Genomic DNA, 26,774 nt, shown 5'->3' on the forward strand with positions numbered 1-26,774 from the left:
CGCGTACGTATATATCTATGAGCTTCCCGTACCAACATGGCGCCTTCACCGCTTGCACTCACAGGAGAAATCTTAGCACAAATATTTGCAGTTTGTCCCAGACGAATGGGTACCATAATGTTCTGTGTTACACAATGCAGTCTGGACGACGAGTTTTATTTTTAATCTCCCTTTTATTGAAATGAAGGCGAGTAGCAACTCACAGACCTTCTTCCTTGTTACGTCACCGTTCGCTTATGGATGCCAGCTACGAGCAAAACTGATTCACACTGACGATTTTTAATTTAACGTGACAACGACGAAGAGGAAAGACTAACTAAAAGACAGCAATTATATTAGTGACGTCTCAATTTACTATTTTAAAAAAGCGTCAAAAAGCAAAATGCAACACAGGCCTTTAAACGCTACGTTCAGTCGTATGCGTTAGCTAGCTTTAGCGAACTCCTATGTTCAGGCAAGCTAATGTTAGGTAATTAAGTGTAACACATGCAGCATGGCAATTATTGTAGAAATGAGTGCATTTCTTACCTTGGAGCAGACAAAGGTGTGCCTGTTTATTTTTGACCTGGCAACCATGAAGCTTTATCCAGAGTTTGGGTTTGGGAGACGAAAACTATCAAAAATGTTCCCCCCCCCAATGCCAATGTGGTGCATCCACGGTTGCCCCAAGCACAAAGTCTCACAATAATGACATTTGTAAATATCAGAGATACGGCAGAAGCTTAATTGTTCATCGTCCATTGAGTTAATTAAAAGAAGTTTGGCTGTGGGCGTGGTATGCTCTGCGATTGGTCAGTCTGTTTCCGTGGGTGGAGCTTTGCGACAGTCAATTACGACAAATGACAACACTTGTATAGTATGTCCTGTGTCCATAAATTTTAACATGTAACCGTTTTTTGTGTACATTTATGAATAAAAAACCCATTATGGGCTTGTTGTGTATTAAAAAATGAAGACAATCGCTCGCTTGCAAGAAAAACATTGTTTTTTATCTTGGAAAAGAAGCACAAAAATACAATTCATCACCTCTATGGCTTTGCTCAAGACACATCTCAGAGAGATCACGACTGTGATGACAAATATGAATCCAAAATGTTCAATGAACAGCATCAATCTGACACAGAATGACCTGAAAACGTTTCAGTCAGGAAAAAAAAGCTCCAATGTTTACATGATTTTCTACTCTTGTCTTCGGAGATGACTGTAAGGCACTTTTCGGGGAACAAAAAATAACATCTATCTTTGATTAAGCGTCATAGGAAAGAGAAACAAAAAAACAGCCATCAAGTATTTTCCATAAATGCTTTGCTATGCTTGACTACAGTACAAAATATTCCATAAAGCCCGAAAAAGACACATCCCAACCTGCAACAAGCGATGCAAGCTAGCAAAGACGTCTGAAGGCACGTTGGCAGTTTGAATGTTTTTTTTAAATAAACTTGTAGCACAATCGCAATGATTTAGTCAAACACCATCAGCTCTGAATATGTGGCACCAGGCACATAAGAAGACACCCCGGGTCGCCTTGGTTACCATCTTTGGCATTGATAAATGCTTTCATACATTCTGGCAAACAAAACAACCCAATTTATGGCAAGAAATAATTCAAGAACAAAAAACTGACTTGTTTGCATACAAAAAAAAAAAGAGTTTGCAGAACACCCTGAGATGACAAAAAAGCTGTCGACAAACTTTTGATCCAGGAGTACATTTAAATGAAAGGAATTTCTCTGATAAACGTCACTAACGAGCCTCGTTGGCTTCACTTTCCTGTGTGGATGTTCTTCATGAGAGTGCGTGTGTCGTGTACGCTGATACGCTTCATAGAAGGATGCATGGGCACGCTCGTCTTCAGGGTTCACCGTCTGTGCGTGTTGAGATTTGACAGCGTTAAACGTGAACCTTGACTGGATGCGCTGGTCAAACAAGCTGTGTGTGTGTGTGTGTGTGTGTGTGTGTGTGTGTGTGTGTGTGTGTGAGAGAGCAGAAGCAGCAGCACATGCAATAACACAAGTGGACTATACGCAATTGAAGGAAGACGAAGCTCGTGGCCTTCAGGCACTCTTGAAGCTGCCGCGTCAAGTAGATACAAAAGGCAAAATGAAGTAGTAATTCAAAACTAAAAAATAGTACATGCAGAGAAAGATCCCAGCAGTGGAAAGTGATGCCAAGTGCGGTACAGGAGGGGAGGAGGCAACGTTGTCTGTCATCCGCTTTTACATCATCACGCAGTTCTCAGGCTTGACGCCACTCTGGAAGAAAAAGGAGGGTGAAAGGTCAGCGTTGACTCCAACAAACAGTCTTTGGCTGAAAGTATTCTTGTAGTCTGAACTCATAAAGAGGTTCTTTAAATAGCCTTGCTTGTTTGACAACAAAAAATGTCAGCTTCCCAAAAACTGCTGTAAAAAATATTACATAAATAAAGGCACAACATTCATTTCCATGCATTTTTCTTCCCCTTTTGTGTCAGATTAAAAAAATGAAAATTAAAAAAACTCACTGAAGGTCTTAATGACAAAAAATGTCAGCTTCTCAAAAACTGCTGTATAAATTATGGCAGCAAAATTCATTTCAATGCATTGTTTTGTTTCCCTTCTGTGTCAGATTAAAAAAAAAAATAAAAATTTAAACCTCACTGAAGGTCTTAATGACAAAAAAATGTTGGCTTCCCAAAAACTGCTGTAAAAAACATGATATAAATGATGGCAGCAACATTCATTTCCATGCATTGTTTTTTTCCCCTTCTGTGTCAGATTGGAAAAAAAACACTGAAGATCTTAATGACAAAAAATGTCACCTTCCCAAAAACTGCTGAAATATTATATATATATATATATGTATGTATATGTATGATGGCAGCAGCAGCATTGATTTTCATTCTTTATTTTAAAAAAATTCCACTCATGACAAAAAATGTCATCTTACCCAAAACCGCTGCTGTAAAAATATTTTATGCATGATAGCAGGAACGTTTGACTTTCATGCATTGTTATTTTATCAGATTAAAATCAAAATGAATAAAAAACACACACACAAAGTGCTAATGACAAAAAATGTCAGCTCCCTAAAAACTTCTGCAAAAATAATATAAAAAGTAGTGTATTTCATACTTGAAGCAAGTCAATCTCAAAAGTGCTATAAAAATATGAAATAAATGATGGCAGTGCCACTGATTTTCATGCAATGTTATTTTGTCAGATTAAAACCAAAAAAAAGTTTAAAAATCACACTCAGGGTCCTAATAACAAAAACTGTCAGCTTCCCAAAAACTACTGAAAAAACATACAAAATATGGCAGCAACATTAGATTTTCACTCATCATTCTTTTCAAGAGCGGACACAGTTGCTCCCACTTCCTGTGTCCCAGTGCTTTTGTCCCTGCGGTGTGTAGTATGACGGCCGTGAGAAGAACCACCCCATGTAACGATACAGCGATAGTTAGCAATAGCGCTACCTGTCTGGGCTCGTTAGTGCCCATGAAAAAGGAATGTCCCACGAGGCCCTCCGCAATGCCGCCGCCGCACGTGCCGGCGCCGCGGTCCGACGGCTGCCCGCACGAGTCGCAGATGACCGTGCGGCTGCGCAGGTTGTACTCGTTCTCACCGCTGGTGCTGTGAGCACCCTGCAGGGAGAAAGGAGTGCACGTTAGTGCGCACGAGGCGGGGGAATGTTGGCATTTTATCGCCATGACGATCACTTACCATGTCGTCGTCGTCTTCTTGGAAGAGGCTGCGAGTCACTTTCCTGCTTGCCATTTCCTGGTGAGGGATGAAGACAGGTTGTCATTATTAAATAGAACGTGGCTCGGGGGGGGGGCGGCGGCGTCCCACCTCTCCACCGGCGCTGAGGAGGGTGGTCTGCAGGAGGTCGCCGGTGCCCCACGAGTCCTGGCTCTTCCACACCAGGTCGGACGGGGGGGTATGGCTCCCGCCACCGGACGCGGCCCAAATCTGCACAGAGTTTGGGAAAAGTTACGCGACCCTTTTGCAATTCAGTTACTGAAGTAGACTAAAATTCCCAAAAATGTAAACTGATTTTATTGAGTTCTGTTGTTCAGTTCATGCATGTTTTCCTTTTTTAATTACATGAATTTAAAAAAAATAGATGTATCTTATCATTTGATGTGCTTCTCTACATTGCTCCTCCCCTCTTTTGTTGTTTTTTACAATGGCAATAAAGTTGTGTTCTGTTGTAGTTCTATTGTGTTTATGATGAATTAGCCCTTCTATATATTCATTTATCTGAAATACAGTCATTTTTATGTACATTTTAATCTATTATTTATAATAGCCACTAAGATGAATTAAATATACGAATGAAATACTACCCAATTTGAATAAACCATATAGAAATGACATATTATAAAGTATTACTAATAAGAATGAGAGGAAGCAAAGAACAAACATTCAGCAGTCTTTTCATTTCCAGCTTCATGACAAAGGCTGTGCATACTTATGCACATGTGATTTCTTGTTTTGGATTTTTATTGACATTTTTTGATAAATCTGCAAGTATTTCATAAAAACATTTCTGATATTGTAATTACGCTGGGTTGTGTGTAGAATTTTGAGGAGGAAAATGAATTTATTCCATTTTGGAATGAAGCTGTTACATGTGGAAATGTGGAAAAAGCCGATACTTGGACCAGTTTCATTCTGTCACATCGTCCTTGTGTTCGTGATGTGATCTTACGGTGACGGTGGCTCCAGCTTTCAGGGAGAACTTGTGGGGGAACTTGTACACGATGGGGGTGCCATCGCCCACCTGTCTCTTCACCTGCCAGCCGGCCAGTGATTGGTCCTGAGGGCGAGAGCGGTCAGAATAAGAAGGTTGTGCTTGGACATGTTTGGAAGTAGGAAGTAGTCACCTCGTCGCTTTTGTTGCTAAGGCGGACAAACTTTCCGTCCAGATCGACCTCGTCCACAGTGATGCGGCCGCTGGCCGAGGCGTGCTGGCTGATGCGCGTCTTGGTGACGGTGCCGCCCACCACGCTGGAGGTGTCACTGTCGTTGTCGTTGAGGCGCCGCTTCTTGGCGCTGGCCGCACCCGAGGAGGTGCGGCTGCTGGAGGCCGTGGCGTGGACCAGACGGCTGTGGGAGGAGCCGGAGGTGCGGCTCACTGTCACCCTGGCCTGGGGAGGGCTGGGCGACAGACGCAACCTGAGTGGGGACGAGTGCAAGGAAATTCAGCTTTTAAGGCAGGGACGTCCGAAGTTTTTTGGATGTAAAAAAATAAAATCAAATTGATTAATTACACTAAATAAATACAAAAAGTACAAGTTGGGGGGGGGAGGGGGGGATAAATAAATAAATAAAAAAGCAAAAACATTCAATTCAATTCATTCATTCTTTTTCTGTGCCGCCTATCCTAATTAGGGTCACAGGAGGGCGTATGCTGGAGCCTATCCCAGCTGACTTCGGGCGAGAGGTGGGATAAAAGCATAAATTCCAATGAAATAATACATATTTATTTCATTTTGGAAAAATATATTTTTTTAGTTATTTTATTCTAAAAACATTATTTATTAGTTCAGTGGAGCCTCACAATGGCGGCATTTGTGACCCTGCAACTTCACACATTTACATTTTTTTCTGAAAGAAAGCAGAAAACAAAAATATAAATTAAAACAAATTAAAAGATTTTAAAAATTCTAATGAAAATTAAGACAAACATACGTACATACATATACACATACGTACATATACATATATTATATATATATATATATGTGTATATACAGTATATAATATATGTATATGTACGTATGTATGTATATGTATATACGCAGCAGTTTTGACTGAGTGTCAATTGATTGTTCCCTTTATTTTTTTACTGCTCAAAAAATAAAGGGAACAATCAATTGACACTCAGTCAAAACTGCTGCGCCGTTATTCAAAGTGTCCACTTAGGAAGCGACATAGATTGCCAATCATTTTCACACGCTGTTGAGCAAATGGAACAGACAACAGGTGGTGTCTTTTTCCACTTGAATGTTGAGTGCGACTCCAAAGCCAGACCTGCATGGGTTAATAATACATTTCATTTCAGTTGATCATTTTTGTGTGAATTTGTTGTCAGCACATTCAACTATGTAAAGACCAAAATATTGAATAAGAATATTTCATTCATTTAGATCTGAGATGTGATATTTTAGTGTTGCCTGCATTTAAAAAAAAGTGAAACATTAAAAAATAAAACAAATACAATAAAATGAAAATATATTTATTTCATTTTGTAAAAAACAGTAAACAAGTTATTATTATTATTATAAGTTATTATTAAAAAAACAATTAGTAAAGAGGATCCCCACAGTAACGATTCAGTTTTTGGTAAAATATTTCTAATGAAAACTGGCTTGGTCATCCACCCCAGGTGTGTAATCATGCATCATTCTGAGATAACGCAGGCCCAACGTACAGCTTACGTGTAGCAGCCCACAATTTCTACATGTATGTTTCTATGCTTCACTAATGTTTGTTTGCCAAGCAAAACAATAAATTAAATTAAATAATGGTTGCTACTCTTCCTCGCTGTACGATTAGAGACTTTGTATGCATCCTGAGAAACACCAGAGGAAGATCAACGCTCACCTCTCCTCCTCGCCCTCCAGCAGCTTCCTGTAGGCGTTGATCTCCATGTCCAGCGTCAGCTTGATGTCCAGCAGCTCCTGGTACTCGTCCAGCTGCCTCTGCAGACGAGCCCGCATGTCGGCCATGTCGCGCTCCTTCTCCTCCAGCCGCCGCCGCATCAGGTCGCGCTCCCTGCTCAGAGTCTCTTCCAGCTCGCGCACCTTGGCCTCGCTGAGGGACAGCTGAGAGACGACGTCGGGTTAGACCTCTCGGCGCGTGCGTGCGCACGTGCATGCGTGCGTGCGTGCACCTGTTTCTGCAGCTGGCTCAGCTGGCCCGACATGCCCTCCATGCGAATGCGCGTCTGCTGCAGCTCTTCATGGGCGGCGCCCACGAGGTGGCTGTTCCTGTCGGCCGACTGGCGAGCATTCTCCAACTGAGCAGGCAGGAAGTGGATGTCGGTTAGCGCCCGTCACCACTTTCATGTTCAGTCACGAGCTGCTCTCCCCAAAGAGGTTTCTTTCTCCACGTGCTTGCTAACACAAAGCGTTTAAAAAAAATCTTCCTCCCATTCTCAGTCCACCAATCAATCCACTGCACATGTGTAGCTCCACCCCTTTTGCTCCCCTACAACTGCACTTGGTACCTCACCAATGGGGTACCAAAAAAACCAAAAAAACACCACTTTTGACAAGAAAGATAAATAACTATCCATCCATCCATCCATCTTCTATACCGCTTCATCCTCATTAGGGTCGCGGGGGCATGCTGGAGCCTATCCCAGCTGACTTCGGGCGACAGGCGGGGTACACCCTGGACTGGTCGCCAGCCAATGGCAGAGATAAATAACTAATATAATAAAAATATAATTTAATAAAAGTAAATAAATAAATCAATAATCCAAGCATAACATGTAAATAAATATATATTAATACAAATTACCATATTTTTGTTATTGAATTTTTCTGAAGGGTAGATAATAAAATAAACTAATAATATTAATACAATAATAACAATAATAATAATCATCATCATCATATTATGACTAAATAAGTAAAACAAGATAACACAAATGTGTAAATAAATATATAATATAATAAATATGTAAAGAAAATAAATATAAAATAAAATAAAGACACATACAATACTACAAATATAGAAATAAATAAGAACAAACACGTTAAATACAATAAATTTCTCTTTTGTGAGCAGACAAACTGAACACTAAATATTTGCTCAATTCAAAAAACATGAGTATCAGTTTTGTAATCATTTCTCCTAATTTACTTTGATCAATAATTACTAAGAGACCAAAAAAAGTGACTGCAGAACCTCACCGTTTCGTGTCAGGTCCTATTTGAACAGGCTCTCGTGCTGGATGAACCTCGTTATGATCAGCACGTGAAGCTGATGCTTGCTATCGCGGGCTGCTATGCACCCACACGACACCAGGGGGCGTGAGAGCACCAGTACCTTGGAGTTGTAGGTCTTCTCCAGCTCCGCTTTGAAGAGGCCAACCTGCTCCTCGTGTTGCGCCCTCAGCTCGGCCAGCGCCTCCGCCAGCTTGCTCTCAAACTCCAGCTGCCGCCCGCTGTCCACCTCCACCATGCGGGACTCGTGGCGCCGCCTCGACTCGCGCAGTTCCTGCAGCGGCAACATGGAGCCTTTGTCACATGACCGGTCGGCCATTTAACACAGATAATACAGAAATATGCCAACGTCTGCTTCTAATATTTAGACCTCTCTTGTAGCTAAATAAGCTAACGGCACCACCGGTGAAACCTTCAGGTGTTTGGCTGTGAGTCAACATCCCCCGGAAGACAAACCAACATGGACGACCTGCCGAGTAAAAATAGAACGGCAGGGGTCAAAGGGAAAGCACCTCGTTGTAGATGTTCTTCTGGAACTCCAGCTCCTCCTTCAGCGTCTGCAGGCGGTTCTCGGCGTCCACCCGCCTCAGCATCTCGTCCTGAAGTTGCCTCTTGGCGTCGGCCAGGGCTGCATCCAACTAAAGGGGGGGGGGGGGAAGCACAGTTTTTAGTCCAAGAAATGACAGGGTGAAAGTCATCGATGGCACATGTTTAAATCAGTCTTAATTTTTCATATAATTTCTGATAAATGTGATTTTTTTTTTAAGTGACAGTCCATTATAAACATGTTTTTACATAACAAACCCCCTTTTTTCTTTTCAGTCTTAAATAAATATTTTTGGATATATATATTTTCCAAATATGCCAGGGGCCACTGAAACACAAGCCGTGTGCTGTAAATGGTCCCCGTGCCAGACTTTGGACACCACTGATGGAGAGGAGAAGAAGAGGAATATTTGATATTTGTATGAGAGTTAAAACGTGACTTAAAACATTGCCTGTACACTTAATGAAGCTTATAGGGTGGCATGGTTGGACCCTGGAACAGATTATTTCCATTACTTGCTGTGGGAAAAAGAAATACATCTGAGAGATCGTGTTCAACATTGGAGATTCTTCTGGACCGTATTGGGATCCTACTGGATGTCGTCAGCACCGCACATGAGCCAGGAGGTGGAGCAGCGGTGCCGCTCCGTTGTCATCCATTCACAAACAACACGTCTTCATTCACAATCAGCAGGCCTTCCAGACATCTAATGTCAGCTCTCAGCAAACAACAGAATCACTTCACACGTCTGCTTGCCAATCAAACGGCAACCCGTAATTCTGCAGCCGTTTTTCTGAGTTGGCACACGCATTTCGGACATGTACCACCTGCAGATGGGCTCACAGCCATCCAACATGGCCGCCACGCCTACGAGGAGGCCCGAGGGGATGTTTACCTTGGCTAGCTGAGCCTTGAGCTCCTTCACCTCGGCCTCCAGGACCCGCTTCTCCCCCAGGGCCGTGCTGAGGGAGGCATCTTTGGAATTGAGCATCGCCTCCAGGTCTCTGAGGCGGGCCAGGGCCGCATCCAGGTCCGACTCCTTCTTGCTGTTCCTGCGAGGACACAAGAGGAATTTGTTGGGATTTTTTTGGCAAGTATAAGCAACCAGAATAGCACTCGGTAGAGCGCAGACCTCCACCAAGGCAAGTACAGTACAGTTCCACTCCAGCCCTGGACTCTACACTGGCCACTGAGTGGTAATGTTACATTGATGACTATAGCCACCACAGGAAGTACAAAAAGAAGTACGATACAATGTGAGTCTTTATTATGTCTTATTTATGTCTTATTCACCCTTTTCATGTCAACTATATTAGGTAATAGGAGTGCAAAGGTGGCTATAGGGGTGTTATTTCATGTTTAGAGGGCTCTAATTAGTGATGGGCAGGCGGATACTGAAATATCGATACCTCCGATACCTGATCTTCAGGCTCTTAAATCAATTCTCAAATCCAAAATATCGATACTTTGATACTTCAGCCATTTGAGGAGACGCATATAATTAGCAGGAACACAGTGGAAAGTAATTAGTAGTAATTATTTCGACCTTGTCTAAATGAAATGCACTTCTGATGTCTTATATTATTTATTTTATGAGCTATGCTACGATTTGAAGTCCAGTCGTCCGTCTCAATATCATAATTTGAACATCGCTCCCTCACTGTATCGTGGTTTTTCAAACAATAATTAGTAAATTATCGCTGTTTCGTGGTTGATTATGGCCTATTTAAAAAAAAAAATTGTTTAAGCTAATTGTACAGATTCTTGGCCTAAACTAAGTATTTTCAAGCATAAATATGGCCAATTGAACAAACTACATGAACTCAAATACAAATACAAGGCAGAAGAAACGTTCTGCTTTTGAATGTAGTATTCTACATCGGCCACTAGGTGTCTCCCGGACGTGAGACGTGATCGCCACAACAGGCAGTTATTGTAGGTTTAAATGATCTCACACAATAGTAATAGCATAATAATCCTAATAATAACATAATAATAATAATAAATATAATAATAACAACGATGTGCTTGATTTAGTACAATGTGATTGTTTTTGGTGCCTAACTGTTTCCCAAGTATATTAGTGCGTGTATTGACTTGCATTATTGACAGCGCAGCCTTGACCCATCCAATATGGCGGCGAGGTTGACGTACTGCAGCAGTGGACAAACCCACTCGATGCTGCGTCTATCTACAGTATGTCTATGGGAGACACCAGGGCATCGAAGGAGATTGATTGCCAACGGCCTACAGCCAATCAGGACGCAGAAAGCAATGTGCGATGCGGAAAGACGAGCGAGGGAAGAGATAGACACTCAACTTCCCACAATGCCATTCTTCTTAAAGGGCCAGGCTCAGCCTGTAACAGCTTTCATAAGCTGTAATGAAAATTTTAAAAAAGCTCTAAAAATATCTGCAAAACAGCAAATCCGCGAAAAGTTACATTTAAATATGTTTTTAATAATTCATTATTCTATTTATTCATTACACATATATATAGGATATATATTATATATGTCCAGACTTTAAAGACGCCCTATGGATCCCAGTGTGTTTGGTTTACCCTAAACATCCTAATGAGCCATTTCAACGTATTTATTACCAAACAAAAACACGTGCTGCGACAGCGGAGAGCTTATGTAAATGGGAGACAATGGAGCCCAGAGAAAGTGTCAATGCCGCGCAATTAGCCATTAATGCGCGGTAAGTGCCCATTAAGCTCCATCTCCCGGGTCTTCATTGAGGAAGAATTCATGTTGTGCGGCAACGTGTGCCAGCTCCCTCCGCTTGGAAAACACACAGGAAAAACAAAGCCTTCCCAGCAGAAGGAGGGGGGAAGAAGAAGATGGTGAAGAAGAGGTGGTGCATGAGGAAGAGCCAAGACGGAAACGAGATGCCTGTAATTCTATTTGCTCTGAGGGGGGAAGAGCTTCATTGTCTCTTATGAGGGACATCTGCTGTGTGGTGTTTTGGGGATCAACTTATTTTGATGTGGCAAAGACAAAATCCAATATGAATCCTATGGGCCCCCCCATGCGACATGCAGTACCCAGCTCGCTGGAGTTAGCGTTTGCAGAGCTTCTGAGCGAGCATAGCTAACGACATTTATACGCACTTTTATGTGCAGGGGGGGACTCAGGGTTGTTGTAAAGTCATAATGCAAAACGTGAAGGCCGACGTGGTCGACAGCAAAATGCACAACACTTTTAGTACAGCAGCTTCAAGGGTCCCAGACCCCCCCCCCGTACGCCCTGCACACCCATGACTGTTCTCCGACCCACACCACGAACAGCATTATTGAATACGCAAGTGACACCAGTGTGGTGGGACTCATCCACGCGGGGCACAAGGACCTGAGCCTGAATGTCCAGAAGACAAAATAACTCTTCCTGGACTTCAGGAAGCCCAGACAGGCTCACACCCCTCTTCTCATTAACGGTGTACTGGTGGAAGTTGTCTCCACCTTCAAGTTTTAGTGCACGCACATCTCTGCCGACCATTCCTGGACCCCCAACATCAAGACCTGGTGAAGAAGGCTCAGCAGCGGCTTCACTTCTCGCGCGTCCTCGGGAAGAACAACCTAGACCAGAAGCTGCTGTCGGCCTTCTACCGCTGGTCGGTAGAGGGGGTACACACGTACTGCTTGAGTGTGTGATGCGCGGGTTCCACAGCAGAAGAACACGGTGCAGAGGGTTATAAAAACTGCCCAGAAGATCATCGTCTGCCCTCCGCCCACCCTGGAACATCTGTGCACATGCTGCTGCCTCAGGAGAATAAAGGCCATCACAGGAGACCCCACACACCCCGCATACCCACTGTTCGACCTGTTGCCCTCTGGGAGACGCTTCAGGTCGATCGAGTCCCGCACCAGCAGGCTGACAAGCAGCTGCTTCCCCTGGAGGATCCGTAATGCCAACACCAACGGACTCGTACACACGCGCACACGCACGCACACACACACACAGTCCGGCATAGCTTTGCACATTGCACGAACGCACACATTGCACTTTTTAATAGTTTTGAACATTTTTACATTGTATTTGAAATGGTAGTCTTTTATCCTCATTCCGCTGTTATTTATGATGTCATTGCTATTTATTTATCTGCAATGATGTGGTGCAGAGACGCCTCGTTAATGACAATTTGGTTGTGCAATGACAGAAAAGGCTTTTCTATTCTTTTCTATATTGTTTGTAGCTATGATCTACGTTGTTGCTTTTTTGAAAGTGAACATTACATTCGTAAAAATGACATTTTCGTACGTGGTGGGTGGCCATTATGAATTTTCTGCCCAGAAAAGGGGCGTTTCGCTGCACAGTAAACACAATTTTAACACTCCTGCCCCCCCCCTTTTTTTTGCTCCCGCCGTTAAAAACCTTGGTGTGTTTTTTGTCTAAAGTTTGATAAGCAAATTATTTGGTCAGAGCACGTTTTTTTTCCCCACTCCAGGCACCTGGCAAAGGTAAAGCCCTTTTTATTAGGAACAGATCTTGAAACAGCGATTCATGCGTTCATCAGCTCGAGGCTTGCTTACTGTAAGGCCCCCCAACACTGGAGTGAATCAGGCCCTCCTCCGCAGGCTCAGTTGGTACAAAATGCAGCTGCTCGCCTCCTTAGTGATGCTCCAGAATACGCCCACATCGCTCCAGTCCTCTCTTCCCTTTATCGGCTCCCGGTGCCGTCTAGAATCAGTTGGAAGTCCATTTGCGTTCAAGGCCATTAATAGCCTTGCTCCAGCATGCTCGGCTGAGCTTTTAACTGTCCATCACCACGCCAGGGCCCGGCGCTGTTCTCAACACACAACATTGGAAGTCCCGAGGACAAAATACAAAAAATGGGGGGGTCGGGCTTTTGCTGCGTTTGCCCGCATGCTTTGGAACTCCCTTCCACGCACGCTACGGTCTATCACAGAGCTATCAGCTATCAAAAATCATTTATTCAGCCTGGCGTGTGACACGTGGTGACTAGAGGCATTTTACATGGGATTCTTTGCAAGCATATTTATTTGGTTTTAGTTGTTTTTATGATATCTTATTCAACCTTAGCCTGTTCTTATTTGCTATAACTTGTTTTTACTCTTGTGAAGCACCTCGGGCACCGCTGGGATGTTGGAAGGTGCTACACAAATAAACTGTGAAGTGACGTCGGTGAAGGTGCGCTCTCGGTTCAAGCCTGGTACACAAAAGCTTGTAGCGTTAGCTCGATGTGGTTTGGTATATTTTTCATCAAAATAACAGCCGTGTCAAAACGTTGTGTTGCCGGTGGCTGTTCACAGAGTCTGAGCGATGCCGTAGGCTTGTTTTATTTCCCAAAAGACGAAGGTTTTAGGACTACAATGACCAAAGCAACTACAGAGAGTGACGGCCAAATGGACGTATCACCGCGCGTTCTGTTCTTTGCAACGTTCATTTCACCGAAGACTGCTATGAAGGAACACCTTTGGATGCTAGGAGGCTACGCTACACAGGAGGGACAAGAACAGTAAGTCATATTTACATACTGTAAACACTGGTACGCCGCCATGTCGGTTTACGTGTGAATAAGCCTTCACCGGCGCCACTTCCGGAAACGGACCTTTACAGGGACAGCGACGAGTCCTTCCTCCCGCCACGTACTAGAAATGCTATTTTTACGAATTTACCGTAGAACATAACTACAAACAATAGAGAACATATTTAAGCTAAGTTGATCAATCGTGTCAGTGACACTTTAAAGGAACAATGAATGAAACGGACACCGGGGCAGCAAACACAGAACACTTCAACAAATTAGTGCTGCAGCTAACGATTATTTTATTAGTCGATTAATCTGAAGCGTGTTGTTTGGATTCATGGAGTGATGGGTTAGGCCAGGGGTGTCCAAACCTTTTCCAGCAAGGGCCACATAGTGAAAAATGAAAGGACGCCAGGGCCGCTTAGACGCTTTGTAATGCAACACATGCAGACATGCTAAGCGTTTAGTATGAACACGGCTCTTTTTTCCCTCATGTTTGCTGTTTTGGTTTTTCATTTTCCAACATTTTCTTCTTGTAATATTATGACTTTAGTTGCATACATTTTTGACTTCATTCCCAACATAGTATCATTTTTCCCCAACCCAATTTTTCCAAAATGACAACTTTTTGTTCCATTTTGTTTGTTTCTCAAAATATTCCGGTTTAAAAAAACATTTCTCTTAATATTTTGACTTTATTCTTGTAAAATTACAGCTGCTTTTTCTATTCCTGCTGGGGTTTTTTGTATTTTCCAACAATTTCAACGTTCTTCTTGTAAATTTTCTTGGTGTAATTCTGACTTTATTCCCATAATATTTTGACCTTGTTACCACATTATCACTTTTCCCCAACCTTTCTCTTTGGTCGTATCCCTGCGCGCTGTCGCCTGTCCATTGTTGTGTTGTGATGAAGATGGCGGCGGCGCTCGTCGACAGGGCGCGGTGACACGACAAAAGATAAAAGTAACGCTGAGCGATTAGTGAGGTGTGTTTTTTTTTCGAGCTAATGTATGACTCTTTTGAACGCATATTGTTTTGAGAAGCTAAACTCTTTATTTACGTGACTCCAGCTACTAACCGGAACTGAGGTTCATCATGACAGAAATCCTCGCGGGTCCAAATGGGGGGTAAGTCTTCGTTGATGTACTACGCTGCTGATGGGGATGTCATACAACTTCATGTCAAAAACTCCCAACTATCCCATGAGGAACGTGAGGAATGCTAACAGAGCACTACAGAGTCTGCTCGTTTTAAAGTCCAGCAAAGTTTGTACAAAAACAACAGTAACATTAAACATAAAGGCGGTGTCCTGGCTGGTCCACAAACACTAAAGCAGGTGGCAACCACAGAGATGTTCCTCTCCACGTACTATTAACGTGACTTGTAGGCTGTTATTTTAGGGTTAAAAAATGACATATGATGGCTTTAAATAATGCTAATGCTAATACGGAGCATTTCCGGGGAGATGTTTGCACCCAATTAACAAACACATCAAGTGCACTCGCAACCATGAGCGATGCTCCGTCATGTCACGGTTGGTCGTTACAGCAGGAGTTAATACGCCGCACGGAGAAGTCAAAAAGTAGACAAGAAAAGCCACTGTTAAAAAAGGAGCTGTACTTAAATTTACCAGCCCAAAAACATCATTTTTACAGCACACAAAATTCCCAAACTTCTTGCGTCAAGCAGCAATCAGCGTCAAGATGCCTGCAAGACACAAGTTTGGGCAAAATGACACCTGGCGCCGGCAGTTAAGTCCAACGCGAGGCTGCTGCTGCTGGAACGTCAGCGCAGCAAAGGCGGTCGTTAATATTATGGGCTGGCGTCATAAATGCAAGGGAGATGAGTACGCTCACAGTAACGTGTTTACAACCTGTGCAGCTGCTTGGCGAGATGCTTTACGACGCCGCTTGTGTGCTGCGGTTTATTCTGTCTTCATTGGTGGACTATGAGCAAAATGCCCCGAAATGTTTATCTGAACGCTTTTCACCATGCAGCAAGTAAAACACACACACTGCAAAACTCAAACAACTTCTAAAGTCAAACAGCCATCAAGTCACACTATTCAAACCTCAACCATATGTACCTTGAGCAATCTAAAGTCACACACAAATCCGGAGGTTCTGGAGACAGACGGTTTGAAAGAGGAGCGCAGTTGAGAAGCCATCTCTGAACGGGGGGGGGGGGGGGGTCTGCGACACCACCTTTCATCCCTTCCTGAAAGATTCACCCATTTAGGCTCTAACAGGTAAACAAGGCTCAGCCACTTTGGTTTCGGGTGGGTGCCTGGCATTCGTTACACCTGAATGGGATGCTAGCGATGGTGATGCCACCCAAACGACCATCGTTGGCGGGCAGAGGCCCCACTCCGTTGTATCCCAACGATCGTCATTTGACACCACTAACTAACAAAAGCGTTCCTGTCTGGACATGCCTCCTCCTTTAGAGGATAAATACTGGATCTTGCACCGAGTTCTCAGACTAGAACCATCCCATCAAGTCTGACTGCTGTGTGTCCCACCTCGTGTTTGAGCATGAGCTGATGACGCTGCTCGGATGAGAGGCCAAACGTCTCGTCAGACACGCTGAGCAGTCCGGTTGCGATCGATTCAATGAGAACATTCCCAGGCATCAATGCGGAGGTCGTTATATTCGTATGTGGGCATTCCGCTGTGATGCCACCACACTACAGAAAGAGGTTGACGACAACCATAGAACAGGAAATGGACGTTATTGTGACGTAGGACAGCTGCGTGCACACACACAGTTTAGTTCCAAATGTGACAAGTGTAAATAGTTCATGGAGTTCTATTCGTAAATAATTTATTGTAAATTATTTATGTTGGTATAGTTGTTTAGATATTTGGGCTGTCACATAAGCAAACAATGTGTGTCAAAGTGAAAGTGAAAGTTATGCTTGAAACGTATCTTTTCACAAAGAGCTGCTTTTCTCCCTTTTTGGTATTTTCCTGAAACGTACCTACAGTATGTTCTACTGCTGATTACTCACAAACGGAAAAAAGGTAGAAACAGACTTTTTTTCTTGATGAAAGACAGGAGTCTAATGTGTCTTTTGGTAGGTTCCATGTTTATGTGGCCATACAACACTATGTTCTGTGTGCCAGTCAAAATAGTCTAAAATGGCCACTAGTGAAGGGGTTGTCTTTTGAAAAGTGGCTGGGATTGAATGAGTTAAGAATGTTACATAAAACATTGCCTGTACAGTTAATGAAGGCCGCAGTTTGTCCCTGGAACAGATCATCTCAATCTCCATGATTTCCTATTGGGGAAGTTGAGGTTCCACTTCTTTGACTGATGTAACAGCAGTTTTGTAATGATCTGCATATGCCTGCTCCTGCACTGTGTGCACGTGTGGGTCCTGTGGTGTCATGGACTATTTACATCATGAAGTGTGTGTGTGCGTGTGTGTGTGTGTGTGTGTGTGTGTTCCTGAAAGCGAGGCAGCCTGTTTATATCATCTAGTCTGATTTGTGTAATGAGAGGGCCTGTGCATAAATAACTTGGAACTCCATGTTTACATCTTGCACCACTGATGTCAGCTCAACCCGTGTGTGTGTGTGTGTGTGTGTGTGTGTGTGTGTGTGTGTGTGTGTGTGTGTGTGTGTGTGCGCGCATCACTCAGCAGCTCCTCTTAAGAACCATACATCTGCAGGGATAATGAGAGCCTTGATCATCACAAAAGCATTACTTTACCAATATGTTTATTTTGGCTCTGGCGTACAACTGTACTGTACTGCCAGCTGTTCCTAATATTCTGGTAACCAAATACTGTGTTCCTGGCAGCTATGAGGCAGTGTTGGATGGGGGGGAGTGAAGGGGTGCATTGTGGGAGAGTGGAAAAGAAAGAGGGGAAAGAATAAAGAAATGCGCAGAGGAGGAGGAGGAGGAGGAGGAGGAATGTGCTGGCTCGCCTCCCGGCCTCAGCGATGACTCACAACTATCTTTGTACACCGAGCCAACCACATGAAGCTGGCAACCGAAAAAAATACAAAAAAAACAACGCCCCTTCAAGGTTTGCTATGCCGTTGCCAGGGCGACCAGCCCGCTAGCATGACCAGGAACGTCTACGCTGAAATTACAGGATTGAAAAACCCGTCATGTCCACACCAGGACAAGTGAGATGTCAGCACAAACGTCAACGTGGACAACTTGAACCCACTTTGGCCTTTCACGCCCTCCAGGAATACAGCAACATTTTAACCAACGGTGTCCAGAGTGGCTGTTCTTTTTATTTTTTGGTCCTGGGCACTAAAAATACAATTAAACAAGAAAACAATAATTTTAAAAAACTACAGCAAAAAGCGTACTGACAAATCAGAGCCGTGTACCCGTGTAGACGTGCTACGGGGGTAGAAAGTGTACGTTTCAAAAAGCAGCATGCATGTCAGCATCGTGATGCAGATGACAAACATATTATTCCTCATTAATATTATATTATTCATATTATTCCTGTTCACTCTCCTCCTTAATTCCACCTTCCTGCTGTTTTTTATTTGACAAATATTTTGATGTTGTCATCCCTTTTTCACAACCTAATTTTACAAAAACTGCAACTTTTTTCCGTTTCTCATAATATGACAACTTTAGAAAATAACGTTTTTTTCTTGCAACAGTTCAACTTAGACTCGAACTAATGTATTTATTTTGTTATTTTTAATTATTGTGGTCTTGTTTTGCCATCATAATAGTATGGCTTTATTCTTATAAAATTACAAATGTTTTCCTTGTAATATTATGACTTTATTCTAATTTATTTGTTTTAATTGTATTTTTACAATGCACCATGGGCCAATTTAAAAAAAAAACAGCCGCGAGTCGCCAATGGCCACCGGGCCGCAGTTTGGACATCCCTGTCTTAAGACTTTTTTTTTTTTTTGTAAAGCACACAGCAACTATTTTTATGTTGTTCTTCAGCATTTACTTTCTATTTATCAAAGTGTATTATTTCTTTTACAATTCTCTTAAGTAGCATTTGAGGTTTTATCCCAAAATGCAGAGTGCATTTTAATAAAATGTATTATTTGAATCTCCAGTTCACAAATAAATGATTAAAATATAAGACATATGAAGTACACAATCAATGATGAAAAGTTACACTCAGCATGCATGCTCACTTCTATTTATGCTTCTAACCTTGCAGTAGTTTGCAATAAGTGTTGGAATTTTGCAAATATACTACATTCATTTTTTACTCTAAATCCACAATGGAGGTTGAAGTGTCTATCACGCTTTTTATTCAGGTTATTGATTAAGATGATAATCAAATGGTGGAAAAAAGTCTTCTTAGATTGTCTCACATGGCATAAAGCTACTTATTTATTCCAAGGGAATGACAAATTGGCAGCATGTATTAGACTGGTACAATAGTTACTTATTGTGGCTTTAACTGAACGGGGCCATGCTCACCCATCTCTCAATTTGGTGACAGTTTTTTTTTTGTTTAATGGATTGGAGCATTTGCTACAAATCACCAACCACCACCTCATGCTCAGACAGCTGGGACCGGACCCCCACAGACCGGGTCCTGTTAGCAGCTGCCCTGCAGAACAGGGCTGCTCACACCATGGAGGAACTGGGCTACTTAACACACACACACACACACACACACACACACACACACACATCTGGGGAGCACGTGTGGACATGTGTGGGTGGGATTTTCCAATGACTCATTGTCCAAACAGCACACAAAAAGGGAAAAGGGGGGTTCTAAATTGTCTACACACTCTTTTGACCAATCACAGCCCCGCGTCCCCTTTTTTCCACCAAGTTTGGCGTCTCGGTGCTTCCTGATGTGGAAAAGGTGACGAGGAGGAGGAAGACCGATGTGGAAATTGGCATAGAAGCAGCGCTGTTAAAGGGATAACGTTTCCTTTCCTTGCGCCATACTATGACAGAAAAAGGTAGTGGCGTTACATGAGCAGCGCCCCCTATGGGTTAAGCTCAAAACCCTTTGATAGACATGCTAGCACACTGATACAAAATACCTCCTAAGGTTTAGAATCATTAGACAAATGCACAATGATTTATGGACGATCATGTGTCACTGCAAAGACGTCGTGCTTGATGGCGGCCATGTTTTCCAACCACTCTCGCTCAAATCTCACACACATGCTCGTCAGCCCCCATAGGTGTGGACCAAATGTGCCTAAACACACGGAAGTTACACCTTTTATGTGCAGTGCTTCAGGAGTAGAAGAGTTACACTGTGTGTGTGTGCGTGCGTGTGTGTGTGTGTGTGTGTGGAGGGGGGAGTAGGACAAAGATGGCAGGCGTCACATGACCACTTCCTCAATGTGCAGCACAATCAGGAGGATTGTCCTTATCAAACGCGCTCATGACGAGGCAGATGGAGAAGACAAGTTGTCAGTGTTTCCCAGTTGGGAGCAGCGCATGATACTTCAGGGGAGGGGGTGGGGTCACGGGAGCAGAGGGGCGGAGCCTCCAGGCGGAGGGAGGCAGAGTGACCCTGCCAGTGTTTTGTTTGAGGCGTCACCAAGAAACTCACTCAACATCCGCATTTGTATGCAACACTGTCGCTCTGCAAACACACTGTCAGTCAATGCGCACACGTGTGCGTGTGTGCGTGTGCGTGTGTGCGTGATACGAAGCGGCCATTATTCCGGCCTGCTTGGTTCGCTGATGATTCACCACAGCGAATCACGAGCTGATTGGTCGTTTGGAGCTGCTATGAACACCTTGGTGTCTTTTTTACTGCATATCATCATCATCATCATCATCTTCTACAAGAATACTATTTGTTGTCAATATGGGATGCAGGGTCACCTGAAGTACCAACACTGTCAGTATGAACGCTCAAGAGTGTACTTATTGCCCATCATGTTGATTTTTATATTTTATTTCTTACCTCATTGATTTAATGATTTAAGAATAATACCTACTACTACTACTACTACTACTACTACTACTACTACTACTACTACTAATAAATGCAAATAATACACAATAAAATATAAATATAATAACTTAAAATGAGATTTGACATGACAACACAGCTCATACTACACTTAAACGTATCATCATAATTGTAATATGTTGTATTAACATTAACATTAATATTGTAATAACATTTAGTTCATTCTTATTAAGACAAATTATTAGACACTTATTATTATTTTACTTTAGTTATTCTTAAATGATTTTTATTCTAATATTATATAATTAGTATTTTTAGGATATTATTATTCATTTTTTGAATTAATTACAAATGGTAGATGAAAAATACTAAATATGGTCCCGTCTTTTCCCTTCCTTTTTTTATTATTAGAATGACTTTTTCTAAGAAACATATTTGAATATTGTACATCATCATCATCAGCAGCATGAGGTTCATCCAGACTGAAAGGGGAAGATTTACAGATGTGACGCTGCATCATAACCGATGACAACAACAACCAAACTCCAAACAATCAATGGTATCTTTTTCAAGGACGTGTGTTAATAATAGAAATAAGAACAAAGTAAAAACATGCTTGTGGTGTATTAAAGTACGCATGACAAGAATGAGAGTAAAATTCCCCTCTTATGAATTTTGTACAAACTGTATGCTGGTAAAATGATCTTGAGTGTGACAATCAAATGCCCTCACACACACACACACACACACACACACACACGCACACACGCGCACACACTCATCATGCTGGGTAGGAAATAAGAGCGCTATTTGTGTTTGCTAAACAAAAGCAGCGAGGAATGTTGTGAGGATCTGCAGCAACAGCGACAGCGAGCTCCCGCATCAGGCTGGCGGCGTTTCAGAGGGCATCTCGCCACGCAGGTTTGCCAACACTGATTTTTTTACCAGGCTTTACACGCCCACACGGCCAGGAGCACCGACGTGAAAACAATTCCGCTTTTGATTCCGACTTTTCCTTGTAAACACAACACAGGATTCTCTCACTCCGCACGATCAAAGCCACAAAGATCCTTCAGGTAAAAAAGCAAAACGTTGTTCCTTTAAGACGAGTGTCTTTAAGTAGGATGTCATGAATATTGTTCTTCTTGATGGAAACCTTGCCATATTTAATGCTTTACTTTTCCAAAATCTCTCTTCATTTTTAAAATCTACAATCAAACGTTTGGTCCACGACAACAGTATCACGATACAGCGATAACAAAAACACATCGCGATGTCAGTGTTACCGCAGGGTGTCACGTGACACTCTACGAGTCTCCGAGGACGAGAAGAGACGAGATTTTAACTTTTAAGAAAAGTACAATTGAAAAATTAGGGCTGTCAGATGATTCTAAATTTTAATCAGATTAATCACAGTTTCTTAATTAATCATGATTAACCACCATTGGCAACTATGTGTGAAATATGCCCATTTTTACTGCATTTGTTGAACAGAAAGACACAAGGACAGGACAGGATTATACATTTGCATGTTTTAAAAGCTCCAAATGACCTGAATATGTCAATCAAGCTAAGCGATACCACACAAGTCTACTGTAAATATCTATTTGTCTAACACTGGTCTCTTTAAGAGTAGCAAAACACTGGAATCGCACTTCAAACCGCGTCGTTATAATCAAGGAGGGGTTGCGTTCAAAGACGTCAAAGCCGTTTTTGTGATGTTCGGAGTGTCCCTGAACACACGTTGCGTTCTTGTAAGTGTGGCTGCCGGGTTGGAAGGACTGGAGACGTGTGTGAGTTAGCGTGTGTACTGTTGGAATTGTGATGATGTGCTGGTGCGTTCAGGTCGGAGTAAAGTTACAAAAGAGCGTCAGACTCTGTGCGGCTGTGTGGCGACGCTCTACCGTGCTTCCATCTGCCGGCGCGCAGGCTCTGGTGCGCATGCGTTAATTACGCTCAAAAATCAACGTAATTAATGAAATACATGAGTTATAAATATTAAAAATATATGATCATATATTGTCACGTACTGATTACATTTTTACTACGTTACACTCTTGCGCACTCTGCGTGTATGCTACCGGTCCCGCCTCCACCCACTGAGACAAAAGACTGTATGACTGACAAGACGGTTCACTCCGTTCATGCCCTTGCTCTATGGAACAAAGGCGCCAAGGTGCTGAAACCAATGCACAGAGTGAACCCGGTGCAGGTGTTAGATTATCGTACAGCAATGGCTGACATTCCCGACTTGCTTCATTGGACTTGATGTGATTGTTTGTTGTTAATCTGTTGCGATGACGGACGGATGAATGAATGCATGGCGGGTGAGCTACAAATCAGTTAATAAATGACCTTTTCTGCAACCTGAACCCTTCCTGCCTGCTAAGAAGCGAGGGACCAACAAAACAGACGCATGCGTGCACATGCTAATATGCTGGGGCCCGCAAAAGGAGTTCACTTTCATTTGCTGTGTGATTCATTCATTCATTTATCATCGTCGCAGGCCTGGTGCTTTCTTTTTTTCTGAATGAGAAATCTTGTCGTATTTTAATCTCGTGAGATCTTGTGACACCCCTCATGCTGCCCAAGGGAATCCAAACCTAAATCATTCTTCTTGAACATAAAAGTCCACTAAAAACGCGCGACTCTAACAAATCAAATGTTCGATTAAACATTCAACTTCCAATAAAGACATCGAAATAAGTCATTCTAAAGAAATATACAATAGTCAAACTAAACAATGTTTTTGTCTCCAAATATTTATCAATAATTGATTCCAAATGTCATATTTAGTTTTGGTTGAATCAAATACACATGTACATTTAAATGACGTATAAGTGGCCACAGGCAGCGGCCTTCCAAATTGGATTAGAATAAAATGAGATCATTTCAATGATAACGTCATAAAAATGTAAGTCAAATTAATACATTAGTTTTAGAAATATACCACACATAACTCTTCTTTCCCTGACACACACACACACACACACACACACACACACACACACAAAGACAAGAGAAAATTGACTATTAAAAAGGATGATTTTCTACCAATAGTTGGTTTGAAAAGGTTTCGTTTTTAAGATGCTGCTCGTGACCGCAGACGATGAAGAGTAGCACATTAGCACATTAAAAGGTTATTTTATAAAAGGTTATCCACAAGCTTTCTAGGTCTTTTTTTCTGTGATAAAGGCAGACTATTTTCTGTATTGGATTTTTCAGTTACACGACACAACATTAGCGATTTGGACTTCCTGTGCAAGACACAGCAAAGCTAACCAGTAAAGTAAAGCATGAACAGCAAACACACAATCACGCACAAACGCGATGTCAAAGTCACAACTACAACTCCTCCAAAGATGAAAACCCTGAAACACTTTGGGAGGGGGGAACGCTGAGTTACATAAGAAGCCAAAAGGAACGGAACACACTTCACCCCCGTCCCACTGGGTGGATTCAACCGCCATCTTAAAATGATTTACTACGTCTCTTGGGGGGCTGAGCCGGCTACAAAGCTCCATGGAAACGTCTGGAAATTGTCTCACACGCACGCACACGCACAAGGACGGACCTCATGTATCCCATGCGATGAGAGCAGCTACTGCATGTGACGCATCTGCTTCACATCAGCACAAAACAGTGGCGCTAATTATGCGCACATTGTGACATTTTATTTGAAACTAAAAACAACAAAAGGTTTCTGCACTACAGTGGAGCCCGTTTGTCTCAATCCACCAAAATGGAGACGGAAATGTACGGAGAATGGGCAATAATGAAGGACGTTTGAGTTTGCTGACGTTTGTGCATATTTTTATTGAGACATATTTTACACTCTTATCTAACGGAGCTGCTGCGCCAATTTCCTTTCATGTCTTGACGACAACAGCAAAGCTTCTTCTGGTGGCTAACACTCTTCAAAATATCAAGAAATGTCTATTTTGTTAGTTGCTGTAGTAGAATCCAGGTTAATACTGTCATGTTTTTATTTTCAAGGTCACTTTGCAGTGAACAGGAAGTCACGGTGCACCTTTTAACGCTATGCTACTAGGTAGTAGCCGTTACGTAACTGCTGTCACTGCAGGCATGCTTCCAGATAAAATACAGTGGAACCTCGGTTAGCGTCTGCCCCGGTTAGCATGGTTTTCGGTTAACGTTGAACGTTTAGTCTCTCACAATGTTAACACAAAACGCGTTTTTACAGTTTTACATGCACAAAACAATTCTAAATGCATATAAATGATGAATGAAATGAACATTTAAAGTTACTTTCACCTTCATTGAAGACGTGACTTTTGATGAGAGTGTTCCCAAGGACTCCATGTGAAAGCGAGACACCGCACGGACACCGCCTTCCTGTTTTGTCATGAGTTATTTCCAGAATGCTATTCAGTTCTGTAGTGTTTTTCGCCTTCTTCATCGAATTGCCGGCACTTGAAACTTTTGTTGTACGTTGTACGTTGTACGTTTCAGTTTTTGTGTGACCTTTTGGAACAAATTCATGGCAAAAAACTATTTTACCAAATTTACAATTTGTTCCCAATAATTCAATATTTTATTTCTATGTTTTAGCTTGTTTTGCTTTTACTGTTCTGTCTCCGAGTAGAAGTAATGTAGTACCATAGCGAGTAGTGCCTAGTATATGCGTGTACTGTGTACTGTAAAGTAGATCTAAAGTTCAAGCTGAGCTCGTTTGAAGGTCGGCTCCTCCTCTGTGGTCACGTACTTTCTTCTCTTCCAGCAAACATTTACCAGCGTGTGATAAACATGAGGGACCGAGTCATCATCAGCGAATGGAAGTTCTTCTAAAACATTGTACCACACACTGAACCGCTCTGCATTATTTACATATTAAACAAAGTTCCAGGAGGAACCGTTGGCCAGCAGCAGCACGAGCTCCTGCGCTGGGGGGGTGGGGAGGCTGGGGGGCGGGGAATGTGCGTTAACTTCGACATTCTACTCATCTATTTGTGGAAGGAATGACACAGTTTCCACTACGCCGGCACAAAGTCAGTCAAGTCCAAGCTCGGCCAATCAGAGCCTTCCGTGTAGAACACAGCATGTCCACTTCCAGACGCCACGAGTACCTCTGAGTCATCAACTAGTCACAAGGCGCTGCCAAGGCCTTCCTGGTCACCATGGCAACCAAACACAAAGCAGCCCAAAGGCGTTTCAGCCTGAACGGGGTGATCCCGGCCTTCACCGTAGCCAATCCACTGATAACATCACATGTAGAAAGATGACACACACACACACACACACACACACACACACACACACACACACACACACACACACACACACACACACACACACACACACACATTTTCTTTGCATTTTTTTGGCGGGTACAGTGGAACCATCTACTAATTTTTAGCTTAAAAAATCTCTTTTTTAATGTAATCATTAATAAATTTATAATCATAAAGCATAACATGCTTAACATGTACGACTTAACGACATGGAGGCTGGATGTTGATCCATAATCAAAGGAGAACATCAACGTCAGGCGAGCAGGAGGGCTTGGAGGGGGAGGATTGAGCCGGTGGGGGGGGCACCTCCATCCAGGTGTTGTTAAAATGTCCAAAATCGACATTACTGATAAGAATTGTATTTAAAAAAGGGGGTGTATCGGCACAAAGGCTGGTGATGCGTTTCATAGTTTCTTATGAACGACAATTGCTGGCATAGCTCATTTTGCTCTGTCAGGGGTGTCTAAAGTGAGGCCCGGGTGCCATTTGAGGCCGTTATCGGCCCCTGGTACGTTTTCAAAATACAATTTAAAAACGATTTAAAAAAAAAACGACAAGAAAAGTGTAAAAAGAAAGTTATTTCACGGGAATACAGTGTTCCCTCGCTAAATCGCGCTTCGCTCTTTCACTGATTTTGCACCTTTT

At 42.6% G+C, this 26,774-nt stretch overlaps 2 protein-coding genes across 8 annotated transcripts in view; one reads left to right on the plus strand and one right to left on the minus strand.

The window, feature by feature from the left end:
* The window catches only part of pear1 (platelet endothelial aggregation receptor 1), a 68,545-nt gene extending 67,630 nt beyond the window's left edge, over window positions 1-915 (plus strand). For all 5 annotated transcript variants that reach the window (XM_054781159.1, XM_054781157.1, XM_054781155.1 and 2 more), the window contains one exon: window positions 1-915. This exon is cut by the window's left edge and continues 1,631 nt beyond it. The gene's annotated coding sequence lies outside the window, so the exon portion shown is untranslated.
* Window positions 916-967: 52 nt separating this feature from the next.
* Window positions 968-26,774, minus strand: part of LOC129184809 (lamin-A-like) — a 36,707-nt gene continuing 10,900 nt past the window's right edge. For all 3 annotated transcript variants that reach the window (XM_054781161.1, XM_054781160.1, XM_054781162.1), the window contains 11 exons: window positions 9,382-9,538; window positions 8,452-8,577; window positions 8,043-8,213; window positions 6,880-7,005; window positions 6,591-6,811; window positions 4,868-5,159; window positions 4,693-4,800; window positions 3,831-3,950; window positions 3,702-3,758; window positions 3,455-3,622; window positions 968-2,252 (listed from right to left, as the gene is read on the minus strand). In XM_054781161.1, the coding sequence (XP_054637136.1) occupies window positions 2,217-2,252; window positions 3,455-3,622; window positions 3,702-3,758; window positions 3,831-3,950; window positions 4,693-4,800; window positions 4,868-5,159; window positions 6,591-6,811; window positions 6,880-7,005; window positions 8,043-8,213; window positions 8,452-8,577; window positions 9,382-9,538 (1,582 nt within the window). In that variant the 3' untranslated portion in view covers window positions 968-2,216. The remainder of the gene's footprint in view (window positions 2,253-3,454; window positions 3,623-3,701; window positions 3,759-3,830; window positions 3,951-4,692; window positions 4,801-4,867; window positions 5,160-6,590; window positions 6,812-6,879; window positions 7,006-8,042; window positions 8,214-8,451; window positions 8,578-9,381; window positions 9,539-26,774) is intronic.

This window comes from Dunckerocampus dactyliophorus, chromosome 7 (genome assembly GCF_027744805.1).
Source record: "Dunckerocampus dactyliophorus isolate RoL2022-P2 chromosome 7, RoL_Ddac_1.1, whole genome shotgun sequence".
Taxonomy (NCBI): Eukaryota; Metazoa; Chordata; class Actinopteri; order Syngnathiformes; family Syngnathidae; genus Dunckerocampus; species Dunckerocampus dactyliophorus.